The 25395-nt window shown below is 37.9% G+C and overlaps 1 protein-coding gene across 3 annotated transcripts in view; it reads left to right on the forward strand.

The window, feature by feature from the left end:
• Positions 1 to 25395, forward strand: part of CDH18 (cadherin 18) — a 203598-nt gene that overhangs the window by 118852 nt on the left and 59351 nt on the right. For 2 of the 3 annotated variants that reach the window (XM_070942579.1, XM_070942580.1), the window contains exon 4: positions 17584 to 17751. In XM_070942579.1, the coding sequence (XP_070798680.1) occupies positions 17584 to 17751 (168 nt within the window). Of the gene's footprint in view, positions 1 to 17583; positions 17756 to 25177; positions 25185 to 25395 lie in introns of those variants that run through there. The other variant, XM_070942581.1, reaches the window with a different exon arrangement.

Below are 25395 nucleotides of genomic sequence, written 5' to 3' on the forward strand. Positions count from 1 at the left end.
GGTCAAGAAAACTGCAAGAACTTGTCCAAGCAGTCATCAGGAGCTAAGATTTACTTGAAGGCACCACATAAACAAGCAAACCAGTTCAGGACAGAAGGAGCTCTTCTTCATCTGCTAAAGTTTTCCTCCCTATAAACTGTTATTTCATGCTTTATACCAGAACTCTGAATATTCAGACAAGAATGTAACAATCATAAAATATACAAATTCCACATGAAATAAAATAATGTCGTGCAAGACATAAATTGGAGTTAAATGATCACAGTTACGATGCTGTGAAATTTAATTAAAATATGTATTGCAGCTTATATTTCTATGTGCATTACATAATTTTACAGAATATGATCTGTTCAGTTCTCTACATGAACTGTTACTACTCTGTTTCCCCCCAAATATGACATCCCCTGATAATAAGCCCAATCGGGCTTTTGAGCGCATGGCAATAAGGCCAAGCGCTTATTTCAGGGTTCAAAAAAATAAAAGACAGGGTCTTATTTTTGGGGAAACACAGTAGCACTTTGCTTTTCTAGCCCTGAAGTACATAGGGAGTGTAGATGGAAAATTGAACTATATCATGTTCTGAAACAATAAAAGAAAACTTGTTATGGGGAAAGATGAGGCAGCATTTATTCAAACACCCTGATGGGATTTTTGCAAGATTACTTTCTCAAAGAAATATTGTGGCAGGGAGAAAGTAGTCCGGTGCCCCATGCTGGACAAACAATTAGAACCATTATGAACCACTATGCATTACAAGAAAAATATTATTTTCAGTTTCTCAACCCTCTTCCTATAAGGCACTTTGGGGAAAATGGTGATCTAAGGAAGGAGTGAGGATGTGGCAGAATTAAATCTGAAATAAGCAATCTGATATTTATCTGCAGCAGTCCTTTAGCTACACTTAATTAAATTTCAATTTATTCTACATTACCTTAATTTTTCAAAAGCTTTTTTTTTTGGTCAGATTTACTTATTCTTCATAGCCTTTTCACAGCACAATCCTCTGTTCACATCCTTCTACAAAATGTGCATGACTCATCATTTAAATATCTGAAGATTTTGATGGTTGTTATAATCTCTTTTCAGATGATAAATGACCCCTTCTAGAATCATAGTAAAAATGTGCTCTTCAGTCATTTTTTCCTTTTTTTGCAAATGGATCTGAACAGCAGATTATAAAAATAGAACTGCCAAAGCCTGACACTATTTTAATGTAATGGATTGCTATTTAAAGACCTTTTTTTTTTACAGATATGTGGTACTTAACATATGGCTCAGTCTTTAGCAAAATCTGGAATTGAAACAGCATATCTCCTAAATCTGTTACGTTCTAGATCTAGTATTTTCGTTGATCCCAGAATGTTGTTTCATGTTTTTGAAATGCATTGCAGAAATGGACTCGCTTCATATGATAACATGATACCATGTTACCTTCTGGTGTTGGAGTCCAATGTGCATGCATTCAGATATACTGCATAGGATTATTCTATGCTTGCAGTACACCCCAAGGGAGAAAAAAAGAAACTGGAAATTACAATTGTAATATCAGTATAATAGAAAGTAACAGTACTTCCATTCTCTTGAAATCATTTCTAATATAAGAATGTAGTGAAGGCTTTTCAAACTGCTCATAGATAAGTTTGCAATGCAAGGTAGATCAGGTGTTACAGGAAATATAAACATGGGAAACCCAGTGGATATCCAGTTGGCTCCACCCTGTCTTAATCCAGAAGCTGCTCAAAAACAGAGCTCCTTCAGTTTGGAGTTTTGATTTCATCTTAATTTGGGTTGAGTTCAATTGACTTCATTTAATCTTATTCTGTCTTAGTATGGGACCTTTATCTGTATATATTTGTTTACTGTATATTGTTGGTATGTCTTGTTAAACACCAAACAGGTCTTTAGGGAACTAGCAGTCTATAATTGTAAATTACAACAATGGGTGAAATACCTATCAATGTTCTTCACTAATATTGATTTCTAAAGCTAAAAGTCTAATGTCTGGAAATGTTAAAGATTGAAAATCAATCTCTCTCTCTCTCTCTCTCTCTCTCTCTCTCTCTCTCTCTCTCTCTCTCTCACACACACACACACACACACACACACACACACACACACACACACAAATATATGTTTTCTTTATCCTTCCCTCCAGGGAAACATAGAAATATATGTTTAATTCATTCACAAATCAAAATGTATTTTATTGCAGTATCAACATAATTTAGAATGTCTAGCAGCACTATTTGGCATATTTATGAAAATTTCAGAATAATTCTCTTAATGTTTATGAAGATAAACACTACTTAGTGGAGCTCATTTCTATATAAATATGCATAAGAATTGCATAGAATTGTACAAACACAATACCCTATGTTAGGAAAGAGAACTGCAAATCACTGCATTCTTGCTGCCTAAGCATAAAAGTGGGGAAAATAAAGGGGGAAAAAGAATGAAGCTTCGCAGCAATCTGCTAATATTGTGTATTATAAAACAGAGATGTTTTGTTTCAAACTTGAAACAAGTGGGAGTTCCCTTGACCCTTTTTGAGTCAGCCAAATTTAAGGCAACACAACAATCAGGACAAATGACTTGTTCTGGGTTTGCCTGAAGTTGACAAATTCCAAACACAATAGCAATAGCACTTAGACTTATATACCACTTCATAGTGCTTTACAGCCCTCTCTAAGCAGTTTACAGAACAATCTGGGTTCTCATTTTACTGACTTGGAAGGATGGAAGGCTGAGTCAACCTTGAGCCTGGTGAGATTCAATCTGCCAAACTGCTGACAGCTGGTGATCAGCAGAAGTAGCCTGCATTACTGCACTCTAACCACTGCGCCACCACGGCTAGGAGATACTGTAATTGAATTAAAGGTTTTTTTGTTGTTGTTTCAAAAAACTAAACAACTCTAAACATTAGCAAAGAGATACAAAACATTCCAACACTGCCATTTGCCCCTCGTTGAAATGTTGTGAGTCCAAAATTGGTAGATGTAGTCTGTAGGGCAAACTCTGTGATTTTGATCTCTTCCCCAGGGAACAGTTCTCTTCACCCATAACCTCTTCCAGAATTTGAGGACATTCTGGGAGAAAAGGAATTAATTCCAATTAGTCTGTTAAAGTATTATTTTAACAAGATTGTATTAAAAAACCACAGTTTTTTCTAAATTTTCTAAATTCTTGTTTCTAAATTCTCTTGTCTGTGCCTAAACCTCACCAAGGCCTTTTATCTCAGTATTTAAAAATTTACTTGCCAATTTATCTTTTTTTTTTTTCTTGGCTGCTTAAAACAAGAAAGTTTTTGCTTGGTCAGATGAGGAATAAAGAAAGAATTGCTCTCCCAGGAGAGAAGCCCACTTGGGAAAGACAGAAATCCCTTCCTGCCTGGCTGCTACCACTTACATCCTAACTGTAATAATTGTGATTCAGCCTGTACCTTTGCTCAGCGAAGTAACTCTTGTTCTACAGAAAAACAGCAAAAAAACCAGGGCAAATCAACACATCAAAACAAGCTTTTGCAGCAAAATGCACCATGGACTGCATCAAATCACGAACACACACATATACCCCTAAATTTAGCAGGTCATCTTAGCAGGGGGGAGTTAATAACGATCATTTGCTGAGTTTAGATGTACATGTGCACTTTATGCATTCTCCTTTGTCCTATTGATTGTAGAGTTTTCCAAACGCTTTTGAAGATGAAGATGCTCACTGCATATTAAGAGCTGTTCAAATCTAAACATCAATAGTAATCACATCCAGCAGTAGGCAAACCAGCTGTCATGTTTGTGGGAGGGAGATTAACTTCACTTCTGTGTGAACTGAAGCGAAGTAATACATTTGCATTCACAAACACAGACTTTTGTTACCACTTATAGTAGCCCATCTGCATGAAGTCCACCTTTCCCACAGCAGTACCTTGCCATCTAGGTAATGGCATAATGATTGGGCTGTGTGGTCTTTTGTTGATCAGCGCTGTGAGGGTTCCAACCGATGCCCTAATTAAATCATGAGCCTTGAGCCAAGCTTCAAAAGAAATCCAGTTATTTATTAGGAGCTTCATGTCGGCACGTTCCAAGTGAAGCCAACTCTGACCCCACTTAATTTACATCACGGTTCTGACCCTGTTTCCTCCCCTCCTCCAAGATGTGTCTCAGTCACATTCTTCAACGAAGCAAGATCACTCCCCTCCGGTCACTGTGGGTAACCACGGAGATGGCCTTGACAGAGAGATAGCTAGAATGTGCTTTTTGTTTTGACTGAAGTGCTCACTTGCTGCAGCTGCAAAGTTGATTTTCCCATCCCCCTTGCCTATGGCAACTTGAGAGCAGGCCAGGAATACTTTGCGAGTTGACAAGCACATCACCTTTTTGCTCTGCATGTGAACTCTATGAGTATTACTTGTTTGAGTCAGTTGGCTCAGGGATTAATGCCCAACAAAATAATCACTCACTACATATGAAGGTAGATGGGCTGGGGTAAGGGGGTGAGGCTACAGATTGAAGTATGGGACAGTGGGTAGATCCCATCACACTGAGATGGTGCAGGGACTACAGTACTAAATCCTCATAGAGCAGGGGTGTTAAACTCATGTCATCACGGCAATGTCATGTGACATATCACAACTTTTTTTCGCTAAACTGGGCATGGATATGGCCAGCACATGATGCATCTGGCCCATGGGCCGGGAGTCTGACACCCCTGTCATAGAGTGTTGGGTTCAAGGACTAAAGAACCACCAGATAAGTTGCATGGATCTCATTCAGCTTTCATCTCTCAAGTGATGTGAGCCAGGAACTCATCCCAGTATGACTTTCCATGGTGAATGAAGGGATCAGAATATATCCCACTTGAGTTGGTGCTTTAGGGCCAAACTCATGTTACTCATCCTTCAACCTTGGCTTTATCAGACAATGAGCAGAGGGTAAGATAAGAAGCTAGTTTATTCCAGTGGCAGGCAGATATGGGAAGCCAGCATGGGGGATATATTTTAAGAAAGATGAGTTGCTCTATCAAGTCAACCTCCAGGCATGAATGTGGAGTGTCAAAAAATTATCTGCCCACTTGGAATGCTGATTGGTAGGCAAGAGATATATCAGCTTGATCAGATCTTGAATTGGTTGCCCAAATCTGGATGTAACTCCTCATTTTCTTTTGGATGTCTTGTGCAACACAAATCAGAGGGTTGTACAATGTTGACCAAGCCAAGGACACGACCCCAAGTTAAGACTATATACCATATTTTTCAGAGTATAAGATGCATTTTTTCCTCCCCAAAAAGTGGGTGGAAATGTCTGTGCATCTTATACAGCAAATGATGCCAAAGCCCCACCCACCCGCTGGCCCCCACCCTTCAGCCTCTGCCTCCCAGTAATTTGCCTCCTTGCAGCAAACAGTAAACAGCATGGTCAAACTGATTTAGCATGAGCAGCTGATTGGTAGTTGGATCTGCCTCCCGGAATACCTCCTATCAGCTGTTCCATGCTGCAGGGATCGCTGCTGCCCATTGGCACCAGCATCACTCATTGTCGCTGCCACCTATCGCCGCCTCCATGCACCCCATTTTCGGCCTCCTTGTATCCCATTTTCAGCCCATTCCAGGCAGCAGGGATAGGCCGATCCCCGCCATCTGGAATAGGCTGAAAATGGGACGTGCAGAGTCCAAAAATGGGGCATGGAGAGGCTGAAAACAGGATGTGCAAAGGCCAAAAATGGGGCGCGCAGAGGCAGTGATAAGTGGTAGTGGCAATGGCGGTGATCCCTGCAGACTGGAACAGCTGATAGGAGGTATTCTGGGAGGCAGATCCAATCGCCAATTAGTTTCTCGTGCTAAATTAGGCTGTGCTGAAGCTGACCACACTGTTTGCTGTTTGCTGCAAGGAAGCAAATTTCTGGGAGGCAGAGGCAGATTTTTTTTCTTGTTTTCCTCCCCAAAAGCTAGGTGTGTCTTATACTTCGGAGCGTTTTATAGTCCAAAAAATACAGTACTTGAATTTGTCAGGGAGAATCCCATGCTAGATCGAGGGCTCTGCTACTACTGCTAAGAGAATGGATGGCTCAATTCCCTGATTTTCTGCCTTTCACCTGGGCCACTTTTGTAACCAGAAGCATGTTCAGCACTTAGTGAGGTTATTAGTGCAAGCAACCATGCTTTTCTGGCAAGCATGAATACTTGCTCAAAACCTAGAGCTTCTGCAGTTGCACAATTCCAATGTGAAATTGATTTGCCAAGTCCAACTACTTCTCTTGTAGTTCAGCCAAGGATTTTTCTAAGAAAAGAATCAAAGAAAGAGTCTGGCATAGTGCAGCTGTCTTTACACTGAAGAAGTTTGTTATGAAGTGCCGAAACTTTCTGAGACATCAATTCCATTCCCAGGGTCTGAGGAAACACATGGCAAGTAATTTGCCTTGTGGTTTGACACCTTGCTGCCTGAGCAGTCACTTAGAGAACAGGTCCTTGAAGACCCATCTACTGGATATCATCAGGGGTTAGGATAAGTAAAGCTCCACCTGACCATGGTTTATTTAACCTGATGGCTAGGTCCTTTGGCTGTCTCCTTCAGCCTTCTTCCTCTGCTAAGCTTTGACCTTTCATTTCCTCTCTCCATTCTCAAGACAGAAATCTCAGAATTGCAGGCTTTCTCTCACAGCACATACTGTAACTTCCTCAATAATTTTTCCATGTCCTTTCACATGTTAAGCAGCTATCTGCGGATGCCCTTCATAAACTACTCATGCACATATTTATGCTGTGCTAAATATGAACCCAGTGAATGACCTGGAGGATTTCAAATGAGATTTTTCTCAACATTTTCCCCGAGTGCACCATGTTTCCCGAGAACACATGGCTATTTCAACTTAGAAAAATGACTTTTGTGGCTTTGGATAATATGGCTCTATTTTGAAGAATTTTATTCTGCATTATCTCGATAGGATAATGAAAGGGAAATGCGAGAGAAAGGCTTTATATATTCTTAAGAGTTAATAATCCTGCTCTGGATTTTGTTTCCTATTAATACTAGCTTAGAATGGCTTTCTTATCATTCCAATATTCTGAAAGGCTAACACTAATTCATATGCCATAATCTGATCTGAGTTGATCTGATCTCATACCACATACTATATATACTATATCTGACTTGGAAATAAAGTTTGATGCCACTAATTGCTTTCGTTATGTTGATTGTAAAATACTTCATTTCGCTAAAGAAGTGCATCATGAAGTCAGAGAATTATTTTGATTCTGCAGCAGTTAATGATTACACTGAAAAATAATAATTTGCCTAAGCTCTTCAACATGTATATTAATCTTGTTAAATGTTTTAACAATTTATTTATAGAATTATGGTATTATATAGTTGTAAACTATTTCTCCTATTATTCAGCTTTTTGCAATATTCACATAGAAACAGGACAATATAGAAATCTTTCTACAGTCAAGACCTATTTACCAATTAGCAAACCATCAACTCAAATGTTATTTTAATAGTCTCGTCAACAAATAATAATTACATTAGTCGATAGACTTAGAGAATGGTAAAATGTTTGTCAGAGAATTCTTAAAGATATTTCATTTTGTTCCTCATAATATTTCAACATCTCAATGTCAATAATAAAATGCTGCAGAATTCAATATAGAATTCTGACTCCAATGATAAAGAAAATTTTGGAATAACAAAATACTATTTTGCTCCATTTATCCATTCAGATGGCCAATATCCAGACATGTCAACCATAAGTTGTCTAACTGTAATAAACATTTTTCTTAGAAAAAGTAAAAAAAAATGTTACGTGCTGAATTGCTTTAATCAAAACACATGCTATTTTAAACTGCATATTGAAATTTTACATCACAAGATAAGTATTTAATATGATATTAATTTTGTATTGTTCCCATCCTACAAGATTTAGCTGTATTTAGATGTATTTAAATAATTGGCTAGAAGCATAGACCTCAGGAATATCTCCTAAAAGAGGTATAGATTTATTCACACAAAAACTGAGAATTGTCATGAAATTTTGCTCAAAGTGGAGTGTCAGAAGAGATATAAAGAAATATATATTTTATACTTATACATACATATATATATAATAAAGGTGTTTATACTTCATTTTACCTTGACATATTTTATAGCAGGGGTCACCAACCTTTCAGATCTCAGGGACCACTAAATTCATAATTTTAAATCCAGCGGACCACTAATATGAATTTTTTAAAAAGATAAATAGTATTTAGTGCAATTTAGTGCAAAATAAAAAATGCAAATAATTTTTCGGCGGACCACCAAAATTTTCTCACGGACCACCAGTGGTCCATGGACGACTGGTTGGTGACCACTGTTTTATAGTGTGCAATACAACACAATTAACAATATATTAAATTACTAGAAAACAAATTACAGTAGCACCCCATGCCCACCATTTATACAGAAAACTCATCACAACATTTCTATTTCCTTGTGAAAACTCTGGTTGCTTTATAAGCTATCAAACATTTTCTAGAACCCTAAGATAAACAAGAGCAATATTGCCTATTACCTATGGATCAAAATTATAGATAAGTAGTAATGTGAACCACACTACAATTATGATGACCCATCTCTTCCTACTTAAGGGAGTCTATCCAATGTGTCTAGACAGACAGTGCCAACATTCACAATCAGAAGGCCACATACCACTTCTGCTTCTGAAGGGGCTTTTTTTTTAAAGGCAGCATGTGCCCTTCTCTTGTGTCAGTGATTTGATATGATGTCTAAACTCATGTACCTACAATTTTCTACCCTTGTCAAGAATACTTTTTATTACAGTATCTGGCCATCTGTAAGAGGATCATCAGTGGATTTCTATCTTCAGAATGACCTGGTATTCAGTTTTACATCAACAGTCTTTGAACAATTTTAAAATTTGGACCAATAGCACATGTCTGAGTCACACATATGGCACACAACATTATTCTCAATATGTTTTCCAAACATTTTTTGTTTCTCTAATTGTCCAGCCGAGAGCCAATTTGGTGCAGTGGTTAAGGTGCCAGGCTAGGAACTGAGAAGTTGTAAACTCTATCCCACTTTGAGTAGTTGGGTGACCTTGGGCCTGTCACTCTCTTTGAGCAAGGGCATACCACTTCTGAAATCTTGCCAAAAAACCCTACATAAACTTGTTTAGGCAATCAGCAGGAATCAGTGTTGACATCAAGGCACCCCCCCCCAGTGGTGGGATTCAAATTTTTTTACTACCTGTTCTGTGGGTGTGGCTTGGTGGGCATGGCATGGCTTGGTGGGTGTGGCTTAGTGGGTGTGGCAGGGGAAGGATACTGTAAAATCTCCATACCCTCCCCACTCCAGAGGAAGGTTACTGCAAAATCCCCATTTCCTCCCGATCAGCTGGGATTCAGGAGGCAGAGAATAGATGGGGGCGGGGCCAGTCAGAGTTGGTATTTACTGGTTCTCCGAACTACTCAAAATTTCCACTACCGCAACTAAAGACATTAGAAATACTGTTGGAAGAAGGGATTAATTTAACTTGGCTACAGTACAATCAACTTCAACTGAGATGGAAAGAAGATCAAAAAATTGGTATAATGATGCATGAAGAAGAATTGGTTAGACATATAAAAGAGAAAGGTCCAATGCATATTAAGAGGGTTTATAATGTTTTGTTAGAAAGAGACTCGGAAAATGAACTGGTTAAAGATTGTATGATAAAGTGGGCACAAAATTTTGCAGAACCAGTGATGTTGGAAACATGGGAAAAAATATGGGTCCAGAATGTTAAATTTACACAGTCGCAGAATTTGAGGGAAAATTTTTATAAAATGTTTTATAGGTGGCATTTAGACCCTAAGAAACTATCGTGTATGTATCCTAATGTTCAACCAAAATGTTGGAGATGTGATTGCTTAGATGCTACATATTATCATATATGGTGGACCTGCAAGAAAGCGAAGGCTTTTTGGATAAAAATTTGGTGGGTTATGCAAAATGTTCTGAAGAAAAAACTTCAGTTTTCTCCACAATTGTTTTTATTGGGTATAGTTAAGGGTTTTACATTGGGTGAAACAAAGCTGATATTGTATATGGTGACAGCAGCGAGATTATTGATAGGTCAATATTGGAAAAATGATGTTATGCCCACTATTGAAGAATGGACTTTGAAGATGGCCAGTTTTGCAGAGATGGCGAAGATTTCAGCATACTTAAAAGATCGAACTCAAGAGACTTATGTATGGGAGTTGAAAAAGTGGATAGATTATGTGCAGAATAAATATCAAACTAAGAAATACCAGATAGCTTTTAGCTGAATATATTATGCAAGGATAGATTAACTGAGTTCTATGAAGATATAAACAGTACACAGGGGGTGGAGGGGTTTAAGTTTCACAAAATGTAATTTTGATTTGGATTTTATTCTGAAGAAGTCTTGGGGGGAGGGGAGGATTAGGGAGGGCTTGGGGGGGGGAACTGGGGAGAAAATGTATTTGTAAAACTTTTTAAATAATAAAAAAAAAATTCCACTACCGGTTCTCCAGAACTGGTCAGTATCTGATGAATTCCACCTCTGCCCCCCCACCCACCCAATCCCACCAGTAAATTTTATCATGGCTTTTTCAGTTAACTCAAACTTCTTATCTTATTTTTAGTCAGATTTAATGTCTTTATTACCGTATTTTTATCAGAAACAATGAGTTCAAAATAGTAGTTTTGCCTTATTTTTCCTCACTCTTCATCTTTAACCTCCAATAACACAGAAAATATTCTCAAATAGAAAATCCATAGTGATTTTCTGGGCTAACACAGTTGTGCATCTCTCAATTACATTTTTCATCTTTAATCCTGTACTTCTACACACCTAAAAGAATACATGTTTGTGTGTGTATATACACATATGCTCTCTCTCACATACACACACACAAACATACCCAAGCGAACACATGTATATTAAAAAGAAAATAATAATGAACTCATCCACTGGAATAATGAACTCACTAGATTTTACTAAAGGTTTAATTGCACAAAACAATTTAAATTCCTGCACTGCTACACATTAAGAAATAGCTAGGCTTGATGCTGTAAAAACTAAACAGACTGATGAGTTTAATGGGTCTGATTATTCAGGCATGCACATGCCTAATGTTTCTTCCCAACTTGTCCTTCCTATTAATTATGAAGTTTAACATCAGCTAGCCTTCAATTAGTCAGTGTCCTTCAAGAAAATAATTTAATAGTGTCATCCTCTGCATGTTTAATTGACTTTTAAAAAGTCCAGTTAGTTCAAATGGACTCACTCTCATTTAAGTGAATGTCAGTTTATCCAAGTTAATATGGGCAGAACATTCCAGAGCATTTATACTCCTGCCAACTGACAGTATCCTGCTGATTTCTCGGGAGATAATGTTTCAAAGTTTTTAGCCAAGCATTATTGCAACTAATGGCATGGACCTAGAATTCACCTTGTAAACACTTTAAAATTAATGATGTTGGTCTACTTAGGAGAGCAAAGTTTAATTGAAATCCACACAAGTATAAATTCCAATGTTGTACTTCAGTTCTTAGACCATCTAGTTAAATGCTTTAAGGCACACTGATATTTTAAGTTTTAATGTTGCATTGATAATATTTCCTACTTTTAAAAGAGTATAGTGTGCATTCATATGTCATGGAGAGAATTTCCATCATCTGAAAAGAATAAAAATTTTGGAAAATTCTGTATTTTAAAATATATAAAAACTAAGTTCTTCTCAAAGAGATTACATAAGCAGTCAGTGTCATAAAAGCTTCACACATGGCTAAGATTTCAAATTCAAAAGTGAAAGAAAGGAGTGTTGACTGCCTTTTTAGTAAAACATAATTAGCAAAGGATTTTATGTAATTATCTTGGATTTCATGTATTTTTAATCATGTCACTTTGTTAATTAAACTACTGAAATGTATTTCACTATGTAAAATTCAGCAAATGGAATAATGTAGTCCTTTTGGAAAATAGTTTTGAAACCATGTATGAACAATTAGCCTTTTTAAAAAGTTTGAAGGGTGAACATGCCTTTAAGCATTCAAAATGTGCTAAGTATGTGTGTGTGCACGCACACACACACATATCTTATACACACTATAAAAGCATTACTACAGTATTAAGTATTACAGTATTGCAACAGAGGCCTTTTGTAATAAGCTTTTAAAGTAATAAGTTCTTAAACTACCCTCTACCCCATGAAAATGTGTGAAAGAATCCACCGTCAACTGTATGCTGGTTATTATGACTACGGAGGAAAGCACTTCTTCACAAGACAAATGTAGGAGATTGTTGTCATGGTAACCATTGGCAGTGGCCAAGTTAATTGTATAGAGGAGCCTGTGTCACATATGTCATCCTATAGCAACACTGATGGGCATCTATCCATGACCCTTTCTGCTGTCCTTTCTGATGAGTATGTTCTCCATTATCCTGGATGGTAACTTCATGTTTCTGGTAAAAGACATAGTCAAAAAAGATTAAACATCAGGTTATGCCATTTGGTCCTGTTCAAGAATGTTGTCCCAATGTTTTTTCCTGCTGATGATGCAAGGATTTTTCTTCTAAGCAGCTGGTGGTAGATAAAGCAGCTCATAATATCAGGTCCCCTCAGCAGTTTTCAAGTGGCCTTCATGCTGCAGCACCAACCTTGGAGAAAAAAGTTGAATGATGTAAACAGTAAAAGCAGATTGTAAACATAAATATATCTTTCTTTAAAAGAATATATACATTTTTCTTTTGAGGGGAACAGGTTCTTTGATTAGTGGGATGTGAGCTATGCAAACTATGAAAAGCTAAGAGCCAGTAGATTAAGAAGACATTTTTTATAGTTTTTTATTGATATTTACTTGTTGGAAAAAAATATCCTTCTGGGTTCAGTTCCAAGTGGGGAAAAAGACACTGGATTCATGGAAGTTGCTTGGAAAGAAGTTTTTTTTAATGAACAGGATCACATGGCTTGACTTCCTGAACAGGATCATATGGCTTGAGTTCCTCAGCAGAAAAAGGGCAGAGATGCTGAAAGTGCCTTAGTTTTATGCCCTCTGTTGGGCTTTGACTTTGAGCTTGTATTCTGATTGGTTGTCAGACTCCCATGGGCCATTCAGGGGCAACTCTGTAGGCTGTGATTTGAGTCCAAGTTTGATTGAGCCTTGCTGGGTGGTGAAGTAATGAAAGGGCTTTGGGTAATTCCTAGTATGGCTCTGCTTGAAGGAGGTAGATCTTTGTTATGTTGAATAGACTGGCCCAGGCCTTAATGGCCCATTGACAAAGTTGTGGGGGAGGTGAGTTTTTGCCTCCCTTTTAGGGGAAATATTCTGCTCTTTTAATATTTCCTAAAATATCTCATTTTCCTAGGAGAGGGGTGGGTGCTAACTTCCTACATACTCATCAGATTTATATCTTTCAAAAACTCATTAATAGTGGTAGCATTCCCTTTTCTGATGTTTTCCATATAAACCTGTGAGATAAGGTGAACTGAGAGTGAGTGTCCAAGAATTATCTATGGGCTTCCATAGTAAAATAAAAACAAAACTGAATTGAACCCATGCCTCCCAACCTTCAATCATAAATCACCTGTTCCCAAGTATAAGTGAACTGTTGAGTATTATCATGAATAATGAATATATCTTTTAAAGGAGCTTGTATAAATGTTAGATTTTGCCCTTTGGTCTTAGTCCAGTGTTAATCTTTGATGTCTTCATTCATCATAAAACAAAAAAGGGGAATTTAAGACTGACATTAATTTATAATGCATGATGATGATGTTATATCTTCAGTTGTATTTGACTCTTGGGGATTCATATGGCCCAGGTCTCTCCTCATCTTCTGATCTTGCACTACTTATTTGAGTTGTTTGATACTCTGGCTGATGTCAACTTTGATAGTGTTAGAATCTATATTAATATATAAGCTATATTTGAATATAAACTTATTATCATCACTTACACAATTTTGTTATTGTTCATGCTTCTCCGAAACAGAGAGGATGGTTTGTAAATCTAACACAATATTACAAAGAGCAGTCCTTATACCAGTCTAACAAACACTTCCAAATTGTGTGTGTGTGTGTGCTTACGTCAGGGGTGGGTTCTAAATTTTTTTACTACCACTTCTGTGGGCGTGGCTTATTTTGTGGGTGTGGCTTGGAGGTCATGTGACTAGGTGGGTGTGGCTAACTGGTCAGAGTCATTTCTGGAAGGTCCTTGCACTTACGACCAGTCCTCGCACTTACGACCCAACTCATTTGTTTGCTTTTAACACTGATCAGCTGTAGGACGGCCCTTTGAAGCCCCACGGCAAGAGTTTAAACAGTTTTTTTTCCTCTAGTCATCAGCTGGGACTCAGGAGGCAGCAATAGATTGGGGGTGGGACCAAATAAAAGGTAAGAATAATGTGGGGGTGGGAGGGCGGGGGAGAGAACCGGTTCGGTGACATCATATCATCACCACTACCGGCTCTGCCGAACCGGATCGAACCAGGAGGAACCCACCACTGGCTTACATGCATGGCCACATGCAAACATACAGAGATGGCTTGAATGGTTAGATAGATTTAGACAGATCAGTGATGGAATTCAAATTATTTTACTACCAGTTCTGTGGGCGTGGCTTGGTGGGCGTGGCTTGGTGGGCATGGTAGGGGAAGGATACTGCAAAATTCCCATTCCCTCCCCATTCTGGGGCCAGCCAGAGGTGGTATTTGCTGGTTCTCCAAACTACTCAAAATTTCTGCTACCGGTTCTCCAGAACCTGTCAGAACCTGCTGAATAGCATCCGTGGATTAGATGGATTTGACTTGAAATAATGAGCATTCGAGTTCTCCCAGTTCCATTCTAATTTTTAAAGACCTTCTGCTTCACACAGAAGGAAAAATAAGTAGTAATTCAGAACTCAATAGTCACAGTGTCTTGCACCCAAAGCAAAATAAATAGTACTTCATTTTCCTTGACTAACTTTTCATATTGATTTTAGTGGGACTGAAATATAACTAGTTTCCATTTAATGTAAATTAAATTTAATAAATAGATTGGTCTGAACTTTACAAAACTTGATTGCATCTGATCAAATATCTCAAATTGATATGTAATAAGGCTGTTGAGTCCTTTGGAATTTTTTTGGTAAAAATGTGCCTTGGATTATATGGGGGAATATACTTAGTTATCTGAATTACTTCGAGTATCTTCTTCTTTTCCTAAGACTCCATGTAGTTGTTTTTATGAGTATTAAGGCAGGTCCTAACTTTCTGTTCTTGCATGTTCTGAAGGACTTTTCATTAACATATTTTTTAAAAAATCCAAAGCACTGCTGGTCTCTACTACTGTAATATTTGATATCTGAATTAATGGAATTTATGCCAAAGTAGCTGATGAACTGTGAGTTATGTTTTATTACCATACTGCAACTTATTTATTACCATACCACAACTTGTGTATGATAAACATGTACAGTAACATATTCTCATTGATCTATGTTTCTTTTCTACTTTATTTATTTATTTATTTAATTTATATTGCCACTATTCACAAATGGCAACTCAAGGCAGCTTATGAGAATATAAAAACATCATATATAAAAAATGAAACTAATAGAAGAAAATAATCAAATAATAAATTAGGAAAATATACATAAAGCTAGCATAACATTGTGTAGGTGATTAAAGTACAATATTTCTGTTCATGGGTGTAAGTTCTAACCACCAGGAACAGAATTTTCAAAGTGGCTAGATATATACCAACTATTGTAGTGATATTCCTAAGAGATAAATTTTAAAAACAAATTGAACAATTCCATTTCTTCAAGGGGACATTATTGAAAATGTAAAAGTTAGATATGGTGAACTGCTTGATTCTTTTTAAGGTATCCATGTGGAGATTTAAAAATGATCAATCGGAGAACTTCTTACCAACTGAGGAGAAAAAAGCTCTAGTTTGAATCATGCACACTCACAATAATAACTATAATGTTTTCAGGCAATAATGTTTTCCATGTAGAGCTGCCTTTGAAAACAATTTGATGACGTCAGCCACTTCGATGCCTGTGATCTTATTATCTAAGTTGAATCACTGGTGCTGGCTATTCTTCTCCAAACTCAGTTTGTAAAATGTTACTAATCTTTAAAACTTGTTATATTAAAAAAAAAAAAATCTGGATTGAATCAGGTGCTGAATCTGATTGTCTCTGTTTGATAATAAAATCTGTACTTTGTAGGAAGTGTTGGTGTGTCTCCATGATTCTAGACATGTTTGCCTATACGTGTCTGAACAGGAAGGCAGCCTTATTTCATAACAGCAACAATAGAAAAGGCATTTCCACTGATGAAAAAGAATGAAAACATCTGACTTAGATAAAGTTGTTATTCTATTATGTAATATTGTACTAAAATTAGCTGTTTCTGAGCTGGCCCAGTAAGGCCATTTATTTTTAAAATATTTGTTTGCCTCAGTAAAGTCAGATTATGAAAATAAACATTTTGCAAGCCCCAAAGCCAGAATTCATTATTTATTTATTTATTTGTTTGTTTGTTTGTTTGATTGATTGTTTGTTTGGCTGCCCATCTTACCATAGGGTAACTTTGGGCACTGTACAGTTACATATACAATTAAAACATAAAATCAAACATTGAAACCAAAGACACATGGGGAGAGGGGGCAAAGTGGGGGGGAGGTGAGATCCGTTATTAATCAACCACCTCTATTTCACTGTTCCCCCACTGGGGTCCCAAGCTGACTAGCAAAGCTATATCTTTAGGCCCTTATGAAAAGGTAGACAGGTTGGGGGCCAACCTCACATCAGGGGGCAAGATGTTCCAGAGGGCAGGAGCAACAGCAGAGAAGGCCTTCCTCCTTGACCTCGTCAACTGGAATAATCAGGCTAATGGGACCCACAGCATGCCTCCTCTGCCGGCACAATACGGACCAATCCCAGTGGGGTGAGATGGTCTCACCATATGATCCATTCATAGAGCAACATTTTAAGACATAGCTATATCATAAGGCATATTACCTTTTTAAAATAATTTGATTAAATTATTTATTGAGCTCATACAATATACAATCATTTCGTGAGATGTAGGTGTGGGTATGTGCATATGTTGGGTTAGATGTGATAGCCAGAGTTTCTCAAGCAGAAATGTCTATAATATCAATAACCAACAGATGCCCAGCTTCAATGTTAAGAAGTGCAGGGCAAATAATCCACCAAACCATGGGGAAAACAAGAGAAAGTATAGGATTTAAACTACAGTGGGCATCAAAAGAACGTTGCATCTTCATGAAGTCAAGCCATATGAAGGCAGGTGCCCAGGAATTTCTATTTCAATCTGGGCACTAAACCTGACAGCTTGTGTCAATTGGTTTGCTCATTTATTAACAGGTTGTCCATCCTTATCACATATGTGCATTTAATTTCTATGTACGATATCAATTAATTTGATATATGAATAGGGGTGGGGTTCTGGGTAAGGGATTACTGGTATGTTTGTTTTTATTTTATTTTATTTTTATTTTTATTGAAGCTTAAAATAATGTTTATTTCCTGCTTCCCCACCCACCCTTTTTTTATAACACTACAGGAGTCATAAGAACAGCTCTGCATAATATGGACAGGGAAGCCAGAGAACATTATTCGGTTGTCATTCAAGCCAAAGATATGGCTGGACAAGTTGGAGGGCTATCGGGATCAACCACAGTAAATATCACACTCACCGATGTCAACGACAATCCTCCCAGGTTCCCTCAGAGTATGTAAAGGTTTGATCTGATTTATTTCTTCCCAACAAAAACTGTCTGCTGTTACAATTTCAGGGAGATTCTTTTCAAATGAAGGATGAGCTGTGAATAACAACCACAATATTTGACAGTGACATACCATATTCACTAACTCCTAAGAAATAGCATTTTCAGTGCTGTGCTTATCTTCCCTTAGCAAAACCTTCTACTCCTTATTCTTTTCTGCTTTCATGGATGCAGGTATATAAGTACAGGTAGACTTCAGTTAATGACCCACTTGTTCAGACACCATTCAAAGTTACAAAGGTCCATGGTCAGTAATGGGTTTCAAATCCCGTCGCTACCAGTTCACTCATGGACGCACGCTCATGTGCGATGCTTCTGTACATGCGCAGAAGCTTCTGCATATGCACAGAGACATCTGGGCGGGTGGGCAGAGCATTCCACCGCCACCGTTACAGGTCACCTGCTCCAGGGCAAACCAGGAGCAACCCACCACTGTGTTCTGCCCCAGCTATGGACCCCAAAGAACGCAGCCCACACAAAGTCTGTACAAAACTTAATTTACTAAAATAACTCAGTCTTTTTCAAACAAAGGCTGTTAATAAACTTTCTTAACAGCCTACAAGAAACCAAAGATAAAATAATCGCAATCTTACTATGGTTGGCAGAAAGCCCAGAAGCAATTTGCAGACAATCCAGACGCGAAGGAGAATGAACTAAAGTTGTTCCCTACAAATTGGTTCAGTCGGCGTTCCTCCTTAAATAGGCTAAGAGAGTGGCCAATTAGCCCCAAGCCTTACTATCGAGGAGACCTCCTCCCGAGGAGCCACTCCTGCCTTTTGGCAGCTCTGCATGCCCTTGCATCGAGAAAAGGCTCCTCCTCTTCATCCTCTTCACTTAAAGGAGCTTCTGGAGGTTCTGAAGGCCCTGGCTGAATCCCTGCCTCTGGCACCACATCTTCTCCAGCCTCCTCATTGTCTGACTTGAGTGCCAGCTGCACAGGCTGCTGGCGCAGCACTATACCAGCCTCCTCATTATCAGAATCAGCTACAATCTGCACAGGCTGCTGATGGGCCACAACACACTGTCCATGGTACAGTGGACCATCCAAAATTACTTGTGACCAATCCTTGAGGCTTTAGCCATCCAACAATCACATGATTATGATCCAGCTATTTGGCAACCACTCACACTTATACTGTTTGTAGCATCCCACAAACACATGATCACCATTTGTGACCTTCTCTGCCAGCTTTTGGGAACAAGCAAAGTTAATGGAAAGCCAGCAGGGAAGTTCCAAGTTGCTCCAGGAAATTGATCCTGATCTCACCACTTTTTCTCCCAAGAAGCCCAGCTACTGAGTACAAGATCTTGGGGAACTCATATTTTGTGGTGTGCTTCTGCCCATAGCAACCTCACACTCACGCTCCATAGTGCATGCCTGCACTACTATCTGCATTCATATTTGGCTGTAGTAGCCACACGCATCTCGCCCAACCACATTTGCTTTTGTGCAGTGGTGGAATTCAATTTTTTTTTAGTACTGGTTCTGAGGGCGTGGCTTGGTGACATGGTGTGGCATGGTGGGCATGGCAGGGGAAGGATACTGCAAAATCTCCATTCCCACCCCACTCCTGGGGGAAGGATATTGCAAAATCTCCATTCCCACCCCACTCTGGGGCCAGCCAGAGGTGATATTTGCTCGTTCTCCAAACTACTCAAAATTTCCATTACCGGGTCTCCAGAACCTGCTGAATAGCACCTCTGCTTTTGTGGTATGCCACAGTAACCACATGCATGTCCCCCTGCACTCCTCAGCACCTCCCCATCCAAGTACATTTGAACTATGACAGCCACCTGTGCACCCTCCTGCACTCTGCAGCAGCCACCCCCAGCTTCCTGCACCCCCAGTCATCCCTTGCCTGGCCACATTCCATAGCACTCATCTGTCTGTCACATGGTGTGTGACCCACCTGGGACTTGTAACTTCCTGCCTACTTTCCCATTGACTTTGCTTCTTGGGAATTAAATCACATGGTTATATGAGGTCCTTATTTAACAACTTGTAATCTTCACTTAATGACAGCAATGGGGACTTGCAGGTTTGTAGTTGCTACATGATGCAGTCATATACATCATATTTTACAACCACATGACTTAGCAATGGAAATTCTGGTCCCAATTCCCACTGTTAAGCAAGAACTACCTGTAATAAAGTAATGAGTGTATGATGGAAAACATGAGACTGGAAGTCTGAACCAACATGTCTGGATCAGAATTTGTTTAGAAGCCCTTTATTATTTATTTATTCAATTTGTATTCATAACAAGCAAATGGTAGTCAGCAAAATATTTTTCCCTGTTTTCACTCACTCACTTACTCTATCTTCCATTCTCTGTTTTTTCCCATTTCATTCAGCAAATACTGTAATTGAGGTGATAATCCTTCAATTTAGAAATGACAAGGAAAGGGTTAAACACCTCTATATTTTTTCCATTATATTATGCATGGAGAAAATGCTTTGCACCAAAGAAAAGTTGGCTTAGATTCCTACATCAATGTTTGCCACCAAATCCTTAGTTTAATATTGAATAGGCAAAAAATTGTATAATTAATGCATGTTGGTTTTCTTTTAATCGGTGAGATGAAAAAATTAAACACCTTTTTCTCTATGTATTTGACATAGGATTTAACTATTGATGCAGAAAGATACAAAATGCATTATCTAGAAGAGAGTTTCAATAAGCTATTTCAATATTAAAATCATGTTTGAATATCAAAAGACATTAATTTTAACCTATGCCTGTATATACTTACATGCAACAACAACAAAAAACTGCTGGCCACCCCAAGAAATTACACAAAAGAGTTATTGATACAAGTTATGAGTTATTTGCATATTATAAAACTTCATAATTAACTATTTCTTTATGAATTCTAAAATCAACATTTTTTGGGGGGGGGAGAAGACTTCCAAGGGTAGTTGGTCTACAGTTTCCTGGGTTTTATAGTTTATATATCAATAAAAGAGAATATTTGTAGCTCATGGTTGAACTGTGGAGTCCTTGATGCTCTCTGAGCTTGGTGATTTTCTTACTAATTTCATTACCAAACTAGGTAGTATCATCAGTAACTCAGACAGCACTAGGGGCGCCCTAGTTTTAAGTCCTGGTGTATTAAAGTGATGAAGCCATTGTATCAGTGTGCAGAATTATTGGCATCAGACAGCAGAAAATCACCATATATGGGGTCATTTTTATTAGAGGAATAGCTGCAATTTAGTGGTAGGGCAGATGCTTTGTATGGCATCTCCAGCTAGGACTGGAAGTATAATTCTTGACAGCTGCTGATATTCAGTATTCATTGTACTAAACTAGATTCAGAATAAGGCAACCTATAATATATTTGCTGCAGGTTCCTAACTAGAGCATGGGAAAAGGAGGATCACATAAAGCAACACAGACCTTAGACAGAATTGTAGAAACAGAGACTGGCAATGAGACTGTTTTACTTACAGTTGTAAATCTTCATTGCTTGGATAATGGTACAATTTTTAACATCATCACTGACCAAACAATCCAAGACATGTCTATTCAAAAAGAAAGACCTTTTAGATCAAATGAAGTTTCTGTCTTACAAGGTGATTTAAGATTGCAAAACAAAGAGAAGATGAAGAGAGACATGATAGCAGTCTTGGAATACTTGAAGGATGGCTATAGGGAAGAGTGCATGGATTTATTCTTCATAGCACCTTGAGCGGAGGACAAGAAACAAGGGATGAAAGCTCATTAGAGAGAGAACCAACCTGAAAATAAGGATGAATTTCTTAACTGAACCATTATTCAATGGAACAGTTTGCTGTTCAGAGCTGTGGGTGCTCCTTCACTGGAGGTTTTTTTAAAAAAAAGTTTGGCCAACCATTTGCCTGAGATGAGGATTCCAGCCTTAGTCATGGGGTTGGACTAGAAGATCTCCAAGGTGTCTCTTTCAGCCCTATGATTCTACAAAGTATTTTTAAAAAAAAACAACATCTGGATTTTTTTTTTAATTTGATTTATATGCCGCCCTTTTCCGGAGACTCAGGGCAGCTTACAATGTGCTAAGCAATAGCCTTCATCCTTTTGTATATTTATACAAAGTCAGCTTATTGCTCCCACAACTGGGTCCTCAATTTACCTACCTTAGAAAGGATGGAAGGCTGAGTCAACCTTGAGCCTGATGAGATTCGAACCTGCAGTAATTGCAGGCAGCTGGTCTTAATAACAGGGTGCTTTAGACCACTGTACTACCAATGCTCTTGGTAGTGTTTTTAGTGTTTACTCTGTTCAAACTACAGTATATGACCTTGCTAAGTGTAAGGGTGCCAGCACTTTTCAAGCATTTTTCAATAATGATCTCTTCAGAGAATGGTGAATGACTGACAGTGCTTCGTTTAAGTGTATCATGTACATTAATTTTCCTTTCTTGCAAATAGAGTTGCATGCAGCAAACCTCCAATGTACTTGAGTGTTCTTTCATTAAAAAAAGAAAAAGAGCATACAAAAGAAAGCCAATGTTTCATATCTTTTATTGAAAGACACAAATAGATAAAGTAAAGAGTTGAAGTGCATAGATGACTAGTTTAAAAGTTTGTTCAAGAAAATAATAGGCTAACTCCACCTTTAGAAGACAGGGCATGTGAACCTTTAGCTAAACAAACACTGCCCAATACAAGTCAGGTTCAATAGCCAGCATTGTTTTTTATTGAATTCATGAGTTATCAACAGTCAAATTTGCCCACCATTACTTCTACTTTATCCAGTTTCTTCTTTCTTCTCACCACAGTCCTCTCTGATTACCACTTCTGTTCCCAACTCAACATCAGCAGGGACTCTGGCAAGAAGACTTTGCTTTGAGTAACAAACTGTCTCTACTTGCTTTAGCAGCAAAGATAGCTGATACAAAGTGTTCTTCATGGAAGCCTGGATCCATGACCAAGCAACAGGAAATATGGTTGAATGCAGATGGGTTACATGGACAAATACAAACATTTATATACATAGTGTAGTGCAATTCATGGAAATTATAGGTATGAACAGAGTTTCTGGTCCATTTCAATACTGAATTAGAGTCTCATTTATTTAATATTAATGTGGCTATCAATTTCATAGCAATGACATTATATTCATTCATACATACATACATACATACATACATACATACATACATACATACATTCTTTTTCTGTCCTGTCTTTGTTTTTACAAGGCAGTATACATAATGTTCCCAGCTCTTATTTTCCCCACAAATCAACCACTTTGGAAGATGGACTGGGTGATGAGAAAGTGATTGACCCATAGTCGCCCAGTAAGCTTTTGTATCCAAACAGTCTTCAAGTTTCTAGTCTAGCACTTTAATCATTATACCAACCTGTCTTCATGCTATCAAATGGACAAGAATCTTGGTTGAACTTCTGTGAGATGAATGAACTAAAGAAATATGATCACGGTTGCATAAAATGAACAGAAATTGTATTCACCTATTAAAGAAAATAAGATGCTGTCATGAAAAGGACAGTTTTTCAATGAAATTGTCCATTATGTTCAAAGATTGCAATGTGCATACAGAAACCCTGCAAATTAAAATAAAATAACTGTGTTGTTTCTCTTCTTCAAGAGTTTTATGTTCATTTTCAATCACCTCCCATATTGGTCACATCATTAAAAAATAATAACATCATAAAACATCATCTTGAGTCACAATGAACCATTTTTTTTTTAGAATTGCTCTTCTCTTGCTTCCTTTTTAATATAGCAACAAATGTTTACATCCTGTTGCCTCTGTGCTTTGTGTGGAAAACACAATAATGAGGGAGGGCCACTCATCATTTCAAAGTTGCACTCTTTTCAGTATTGTGCTATTTAAGCTCTGGCAAGTAGTTTTCTTTATGGTTCATACTTTGCTATATCCAGCTGTTTAGGGAGACAACAGCAAAATGTTGGTAAGATGGGCTTAATAGGAATTAGAGAAGGCAAGATTTGACTTCATCATCCTAAAATGCAAAAAGTCCTTATCTGATCTCACTTGGTATTGGTGACCTGATTTTCTATTACGGAGCATAATAGTTTTTATACACATCCCAGCTGTTGCCAAATACTGTCAACTGCTTTGTAACTGATGCATTTAAGAACTGCTCAATCCAGTCCAAGGATGACAACATAGTGGGGAAGTGAAGAAAGATGTTGTCAGGGACGTTAGTACCAGTCTTAGGTATAAATTGGAAAGACCGTGAACAGATTTTCAATTTGAGTCTTCTTCAGTCCTAGTCAAACATTTAAACATCACATTATGTTCCTTTAAGAAGATTAAATGCAAACTGAAAAAAAATGTCCAAAGCAAGATGCACTTCCAGAAGAAAGAAAGGAATTGCCATTGTTGCAAAAACATTGTTGGGAATCCATTTTCTTTCATTGATTGTTCCCTCTGTTGTCTATAATTGAATAAATTGTCCAATCTTCTCTTGACAGAAAATAAGTGTGGTTCTTAGAAGAGATGGGTGTGTCCTTGTTGACATTGTTTGAGTGCTCAGGGTTTACAGGAAATGCAGCCTACTTTTAATCCAAACAAAGTCCAAACTCTTGTTTACTATTTTTAGAATGAGACAGAAAGAAAGAGAGAAAGAGGTGGAGGGAATTATTTAAAGCTTCTCTGTATTGTTTATCAATTAAAAACTGATCATCATTAAGCACTGACAAACTTAAAAGATGGAGGGTCATATTAAATATCACATCAGACAAATTCAGCTCATGATTACTCATAAATTGCTGAAAAAAGACTTACTTTCAAATAGCATCAAAGGTGGGTTTCAGCAGGCTCTGACCAGTTCTGGAGAACCGGTAGCGGAAATTTTGAGTAGTTTGGAGAACCAGTAGTAAAAATTCTGACTGGCCCCACTCCCATCTACTCTCTGCCTTCCAAGTCCCAGCTGATTGGGACGCAATGGGGATTTTGCAGTAAACTTCCCCTGGATTGGGGAGGGAATGGAGATTTTACAGTATCCTTCCCCTGCCACGCCCACCAAGCCACGCCTACAGAACCGGTAGTAAAAAAAAAAAATGAAACCCACCACTGAATAGCATGTACATGGATTTGTAGCACTCCAGAATGAAAAACTAGTTTATGAAAGGCATCTACTGTTTTGCACAAAAAGAAATACTTTACTGTATTTATCTTAAATGATATGTAGTAATAACTGGATACTGAGGACATTTTGCTAATTACAAATGGATTCACAACATTTTCTCCTACTTCTTGATTTACCATAGTAATTCTGAACTTCTTGTTGAATTTTAAAATAATAGTTTGATTTTACCTTTCCATTCCCCCCACCCCACCCGCACACACACACACACACACACACACACACACACACACACACACACAAAATTCTTCCAGCCTACATGTCTCAAGATAGCCAAATGGTAATTTCAACTGTATTACAATACCCACTGCAGTCATAATTGCAGCTTTCTGAGCCCCGGAGCGCAAGTACATTTTTGTTTCTTTTCATCTTAAGGTCAGCTGGTGGGTGCACAAATGTTCTCTTAAGAAATAATCTAATTCAGTGCAGTAAAGTTTTGAATAGTAAAGTTTCTTACAATTGCAAGACACAT

This window comes from Pituophis catenifer, unplaced genomic scaffold, assembly GCF_029215685.1.
Source record: "Pituophis catenifer annectens isolate HBS135680 unplaced genomic scaffold, rPitCat1.0.hap2 SCAF_3, whole genome shotgun sequence".
In the NCBI taxonomy this organism is placed as follows: domain Eukaryota; kingdom Metazoa; phylum Chordata; class Lepidosauria; order Squamata; family Colubridae; genus Pituophis; species Pituophis catenifer.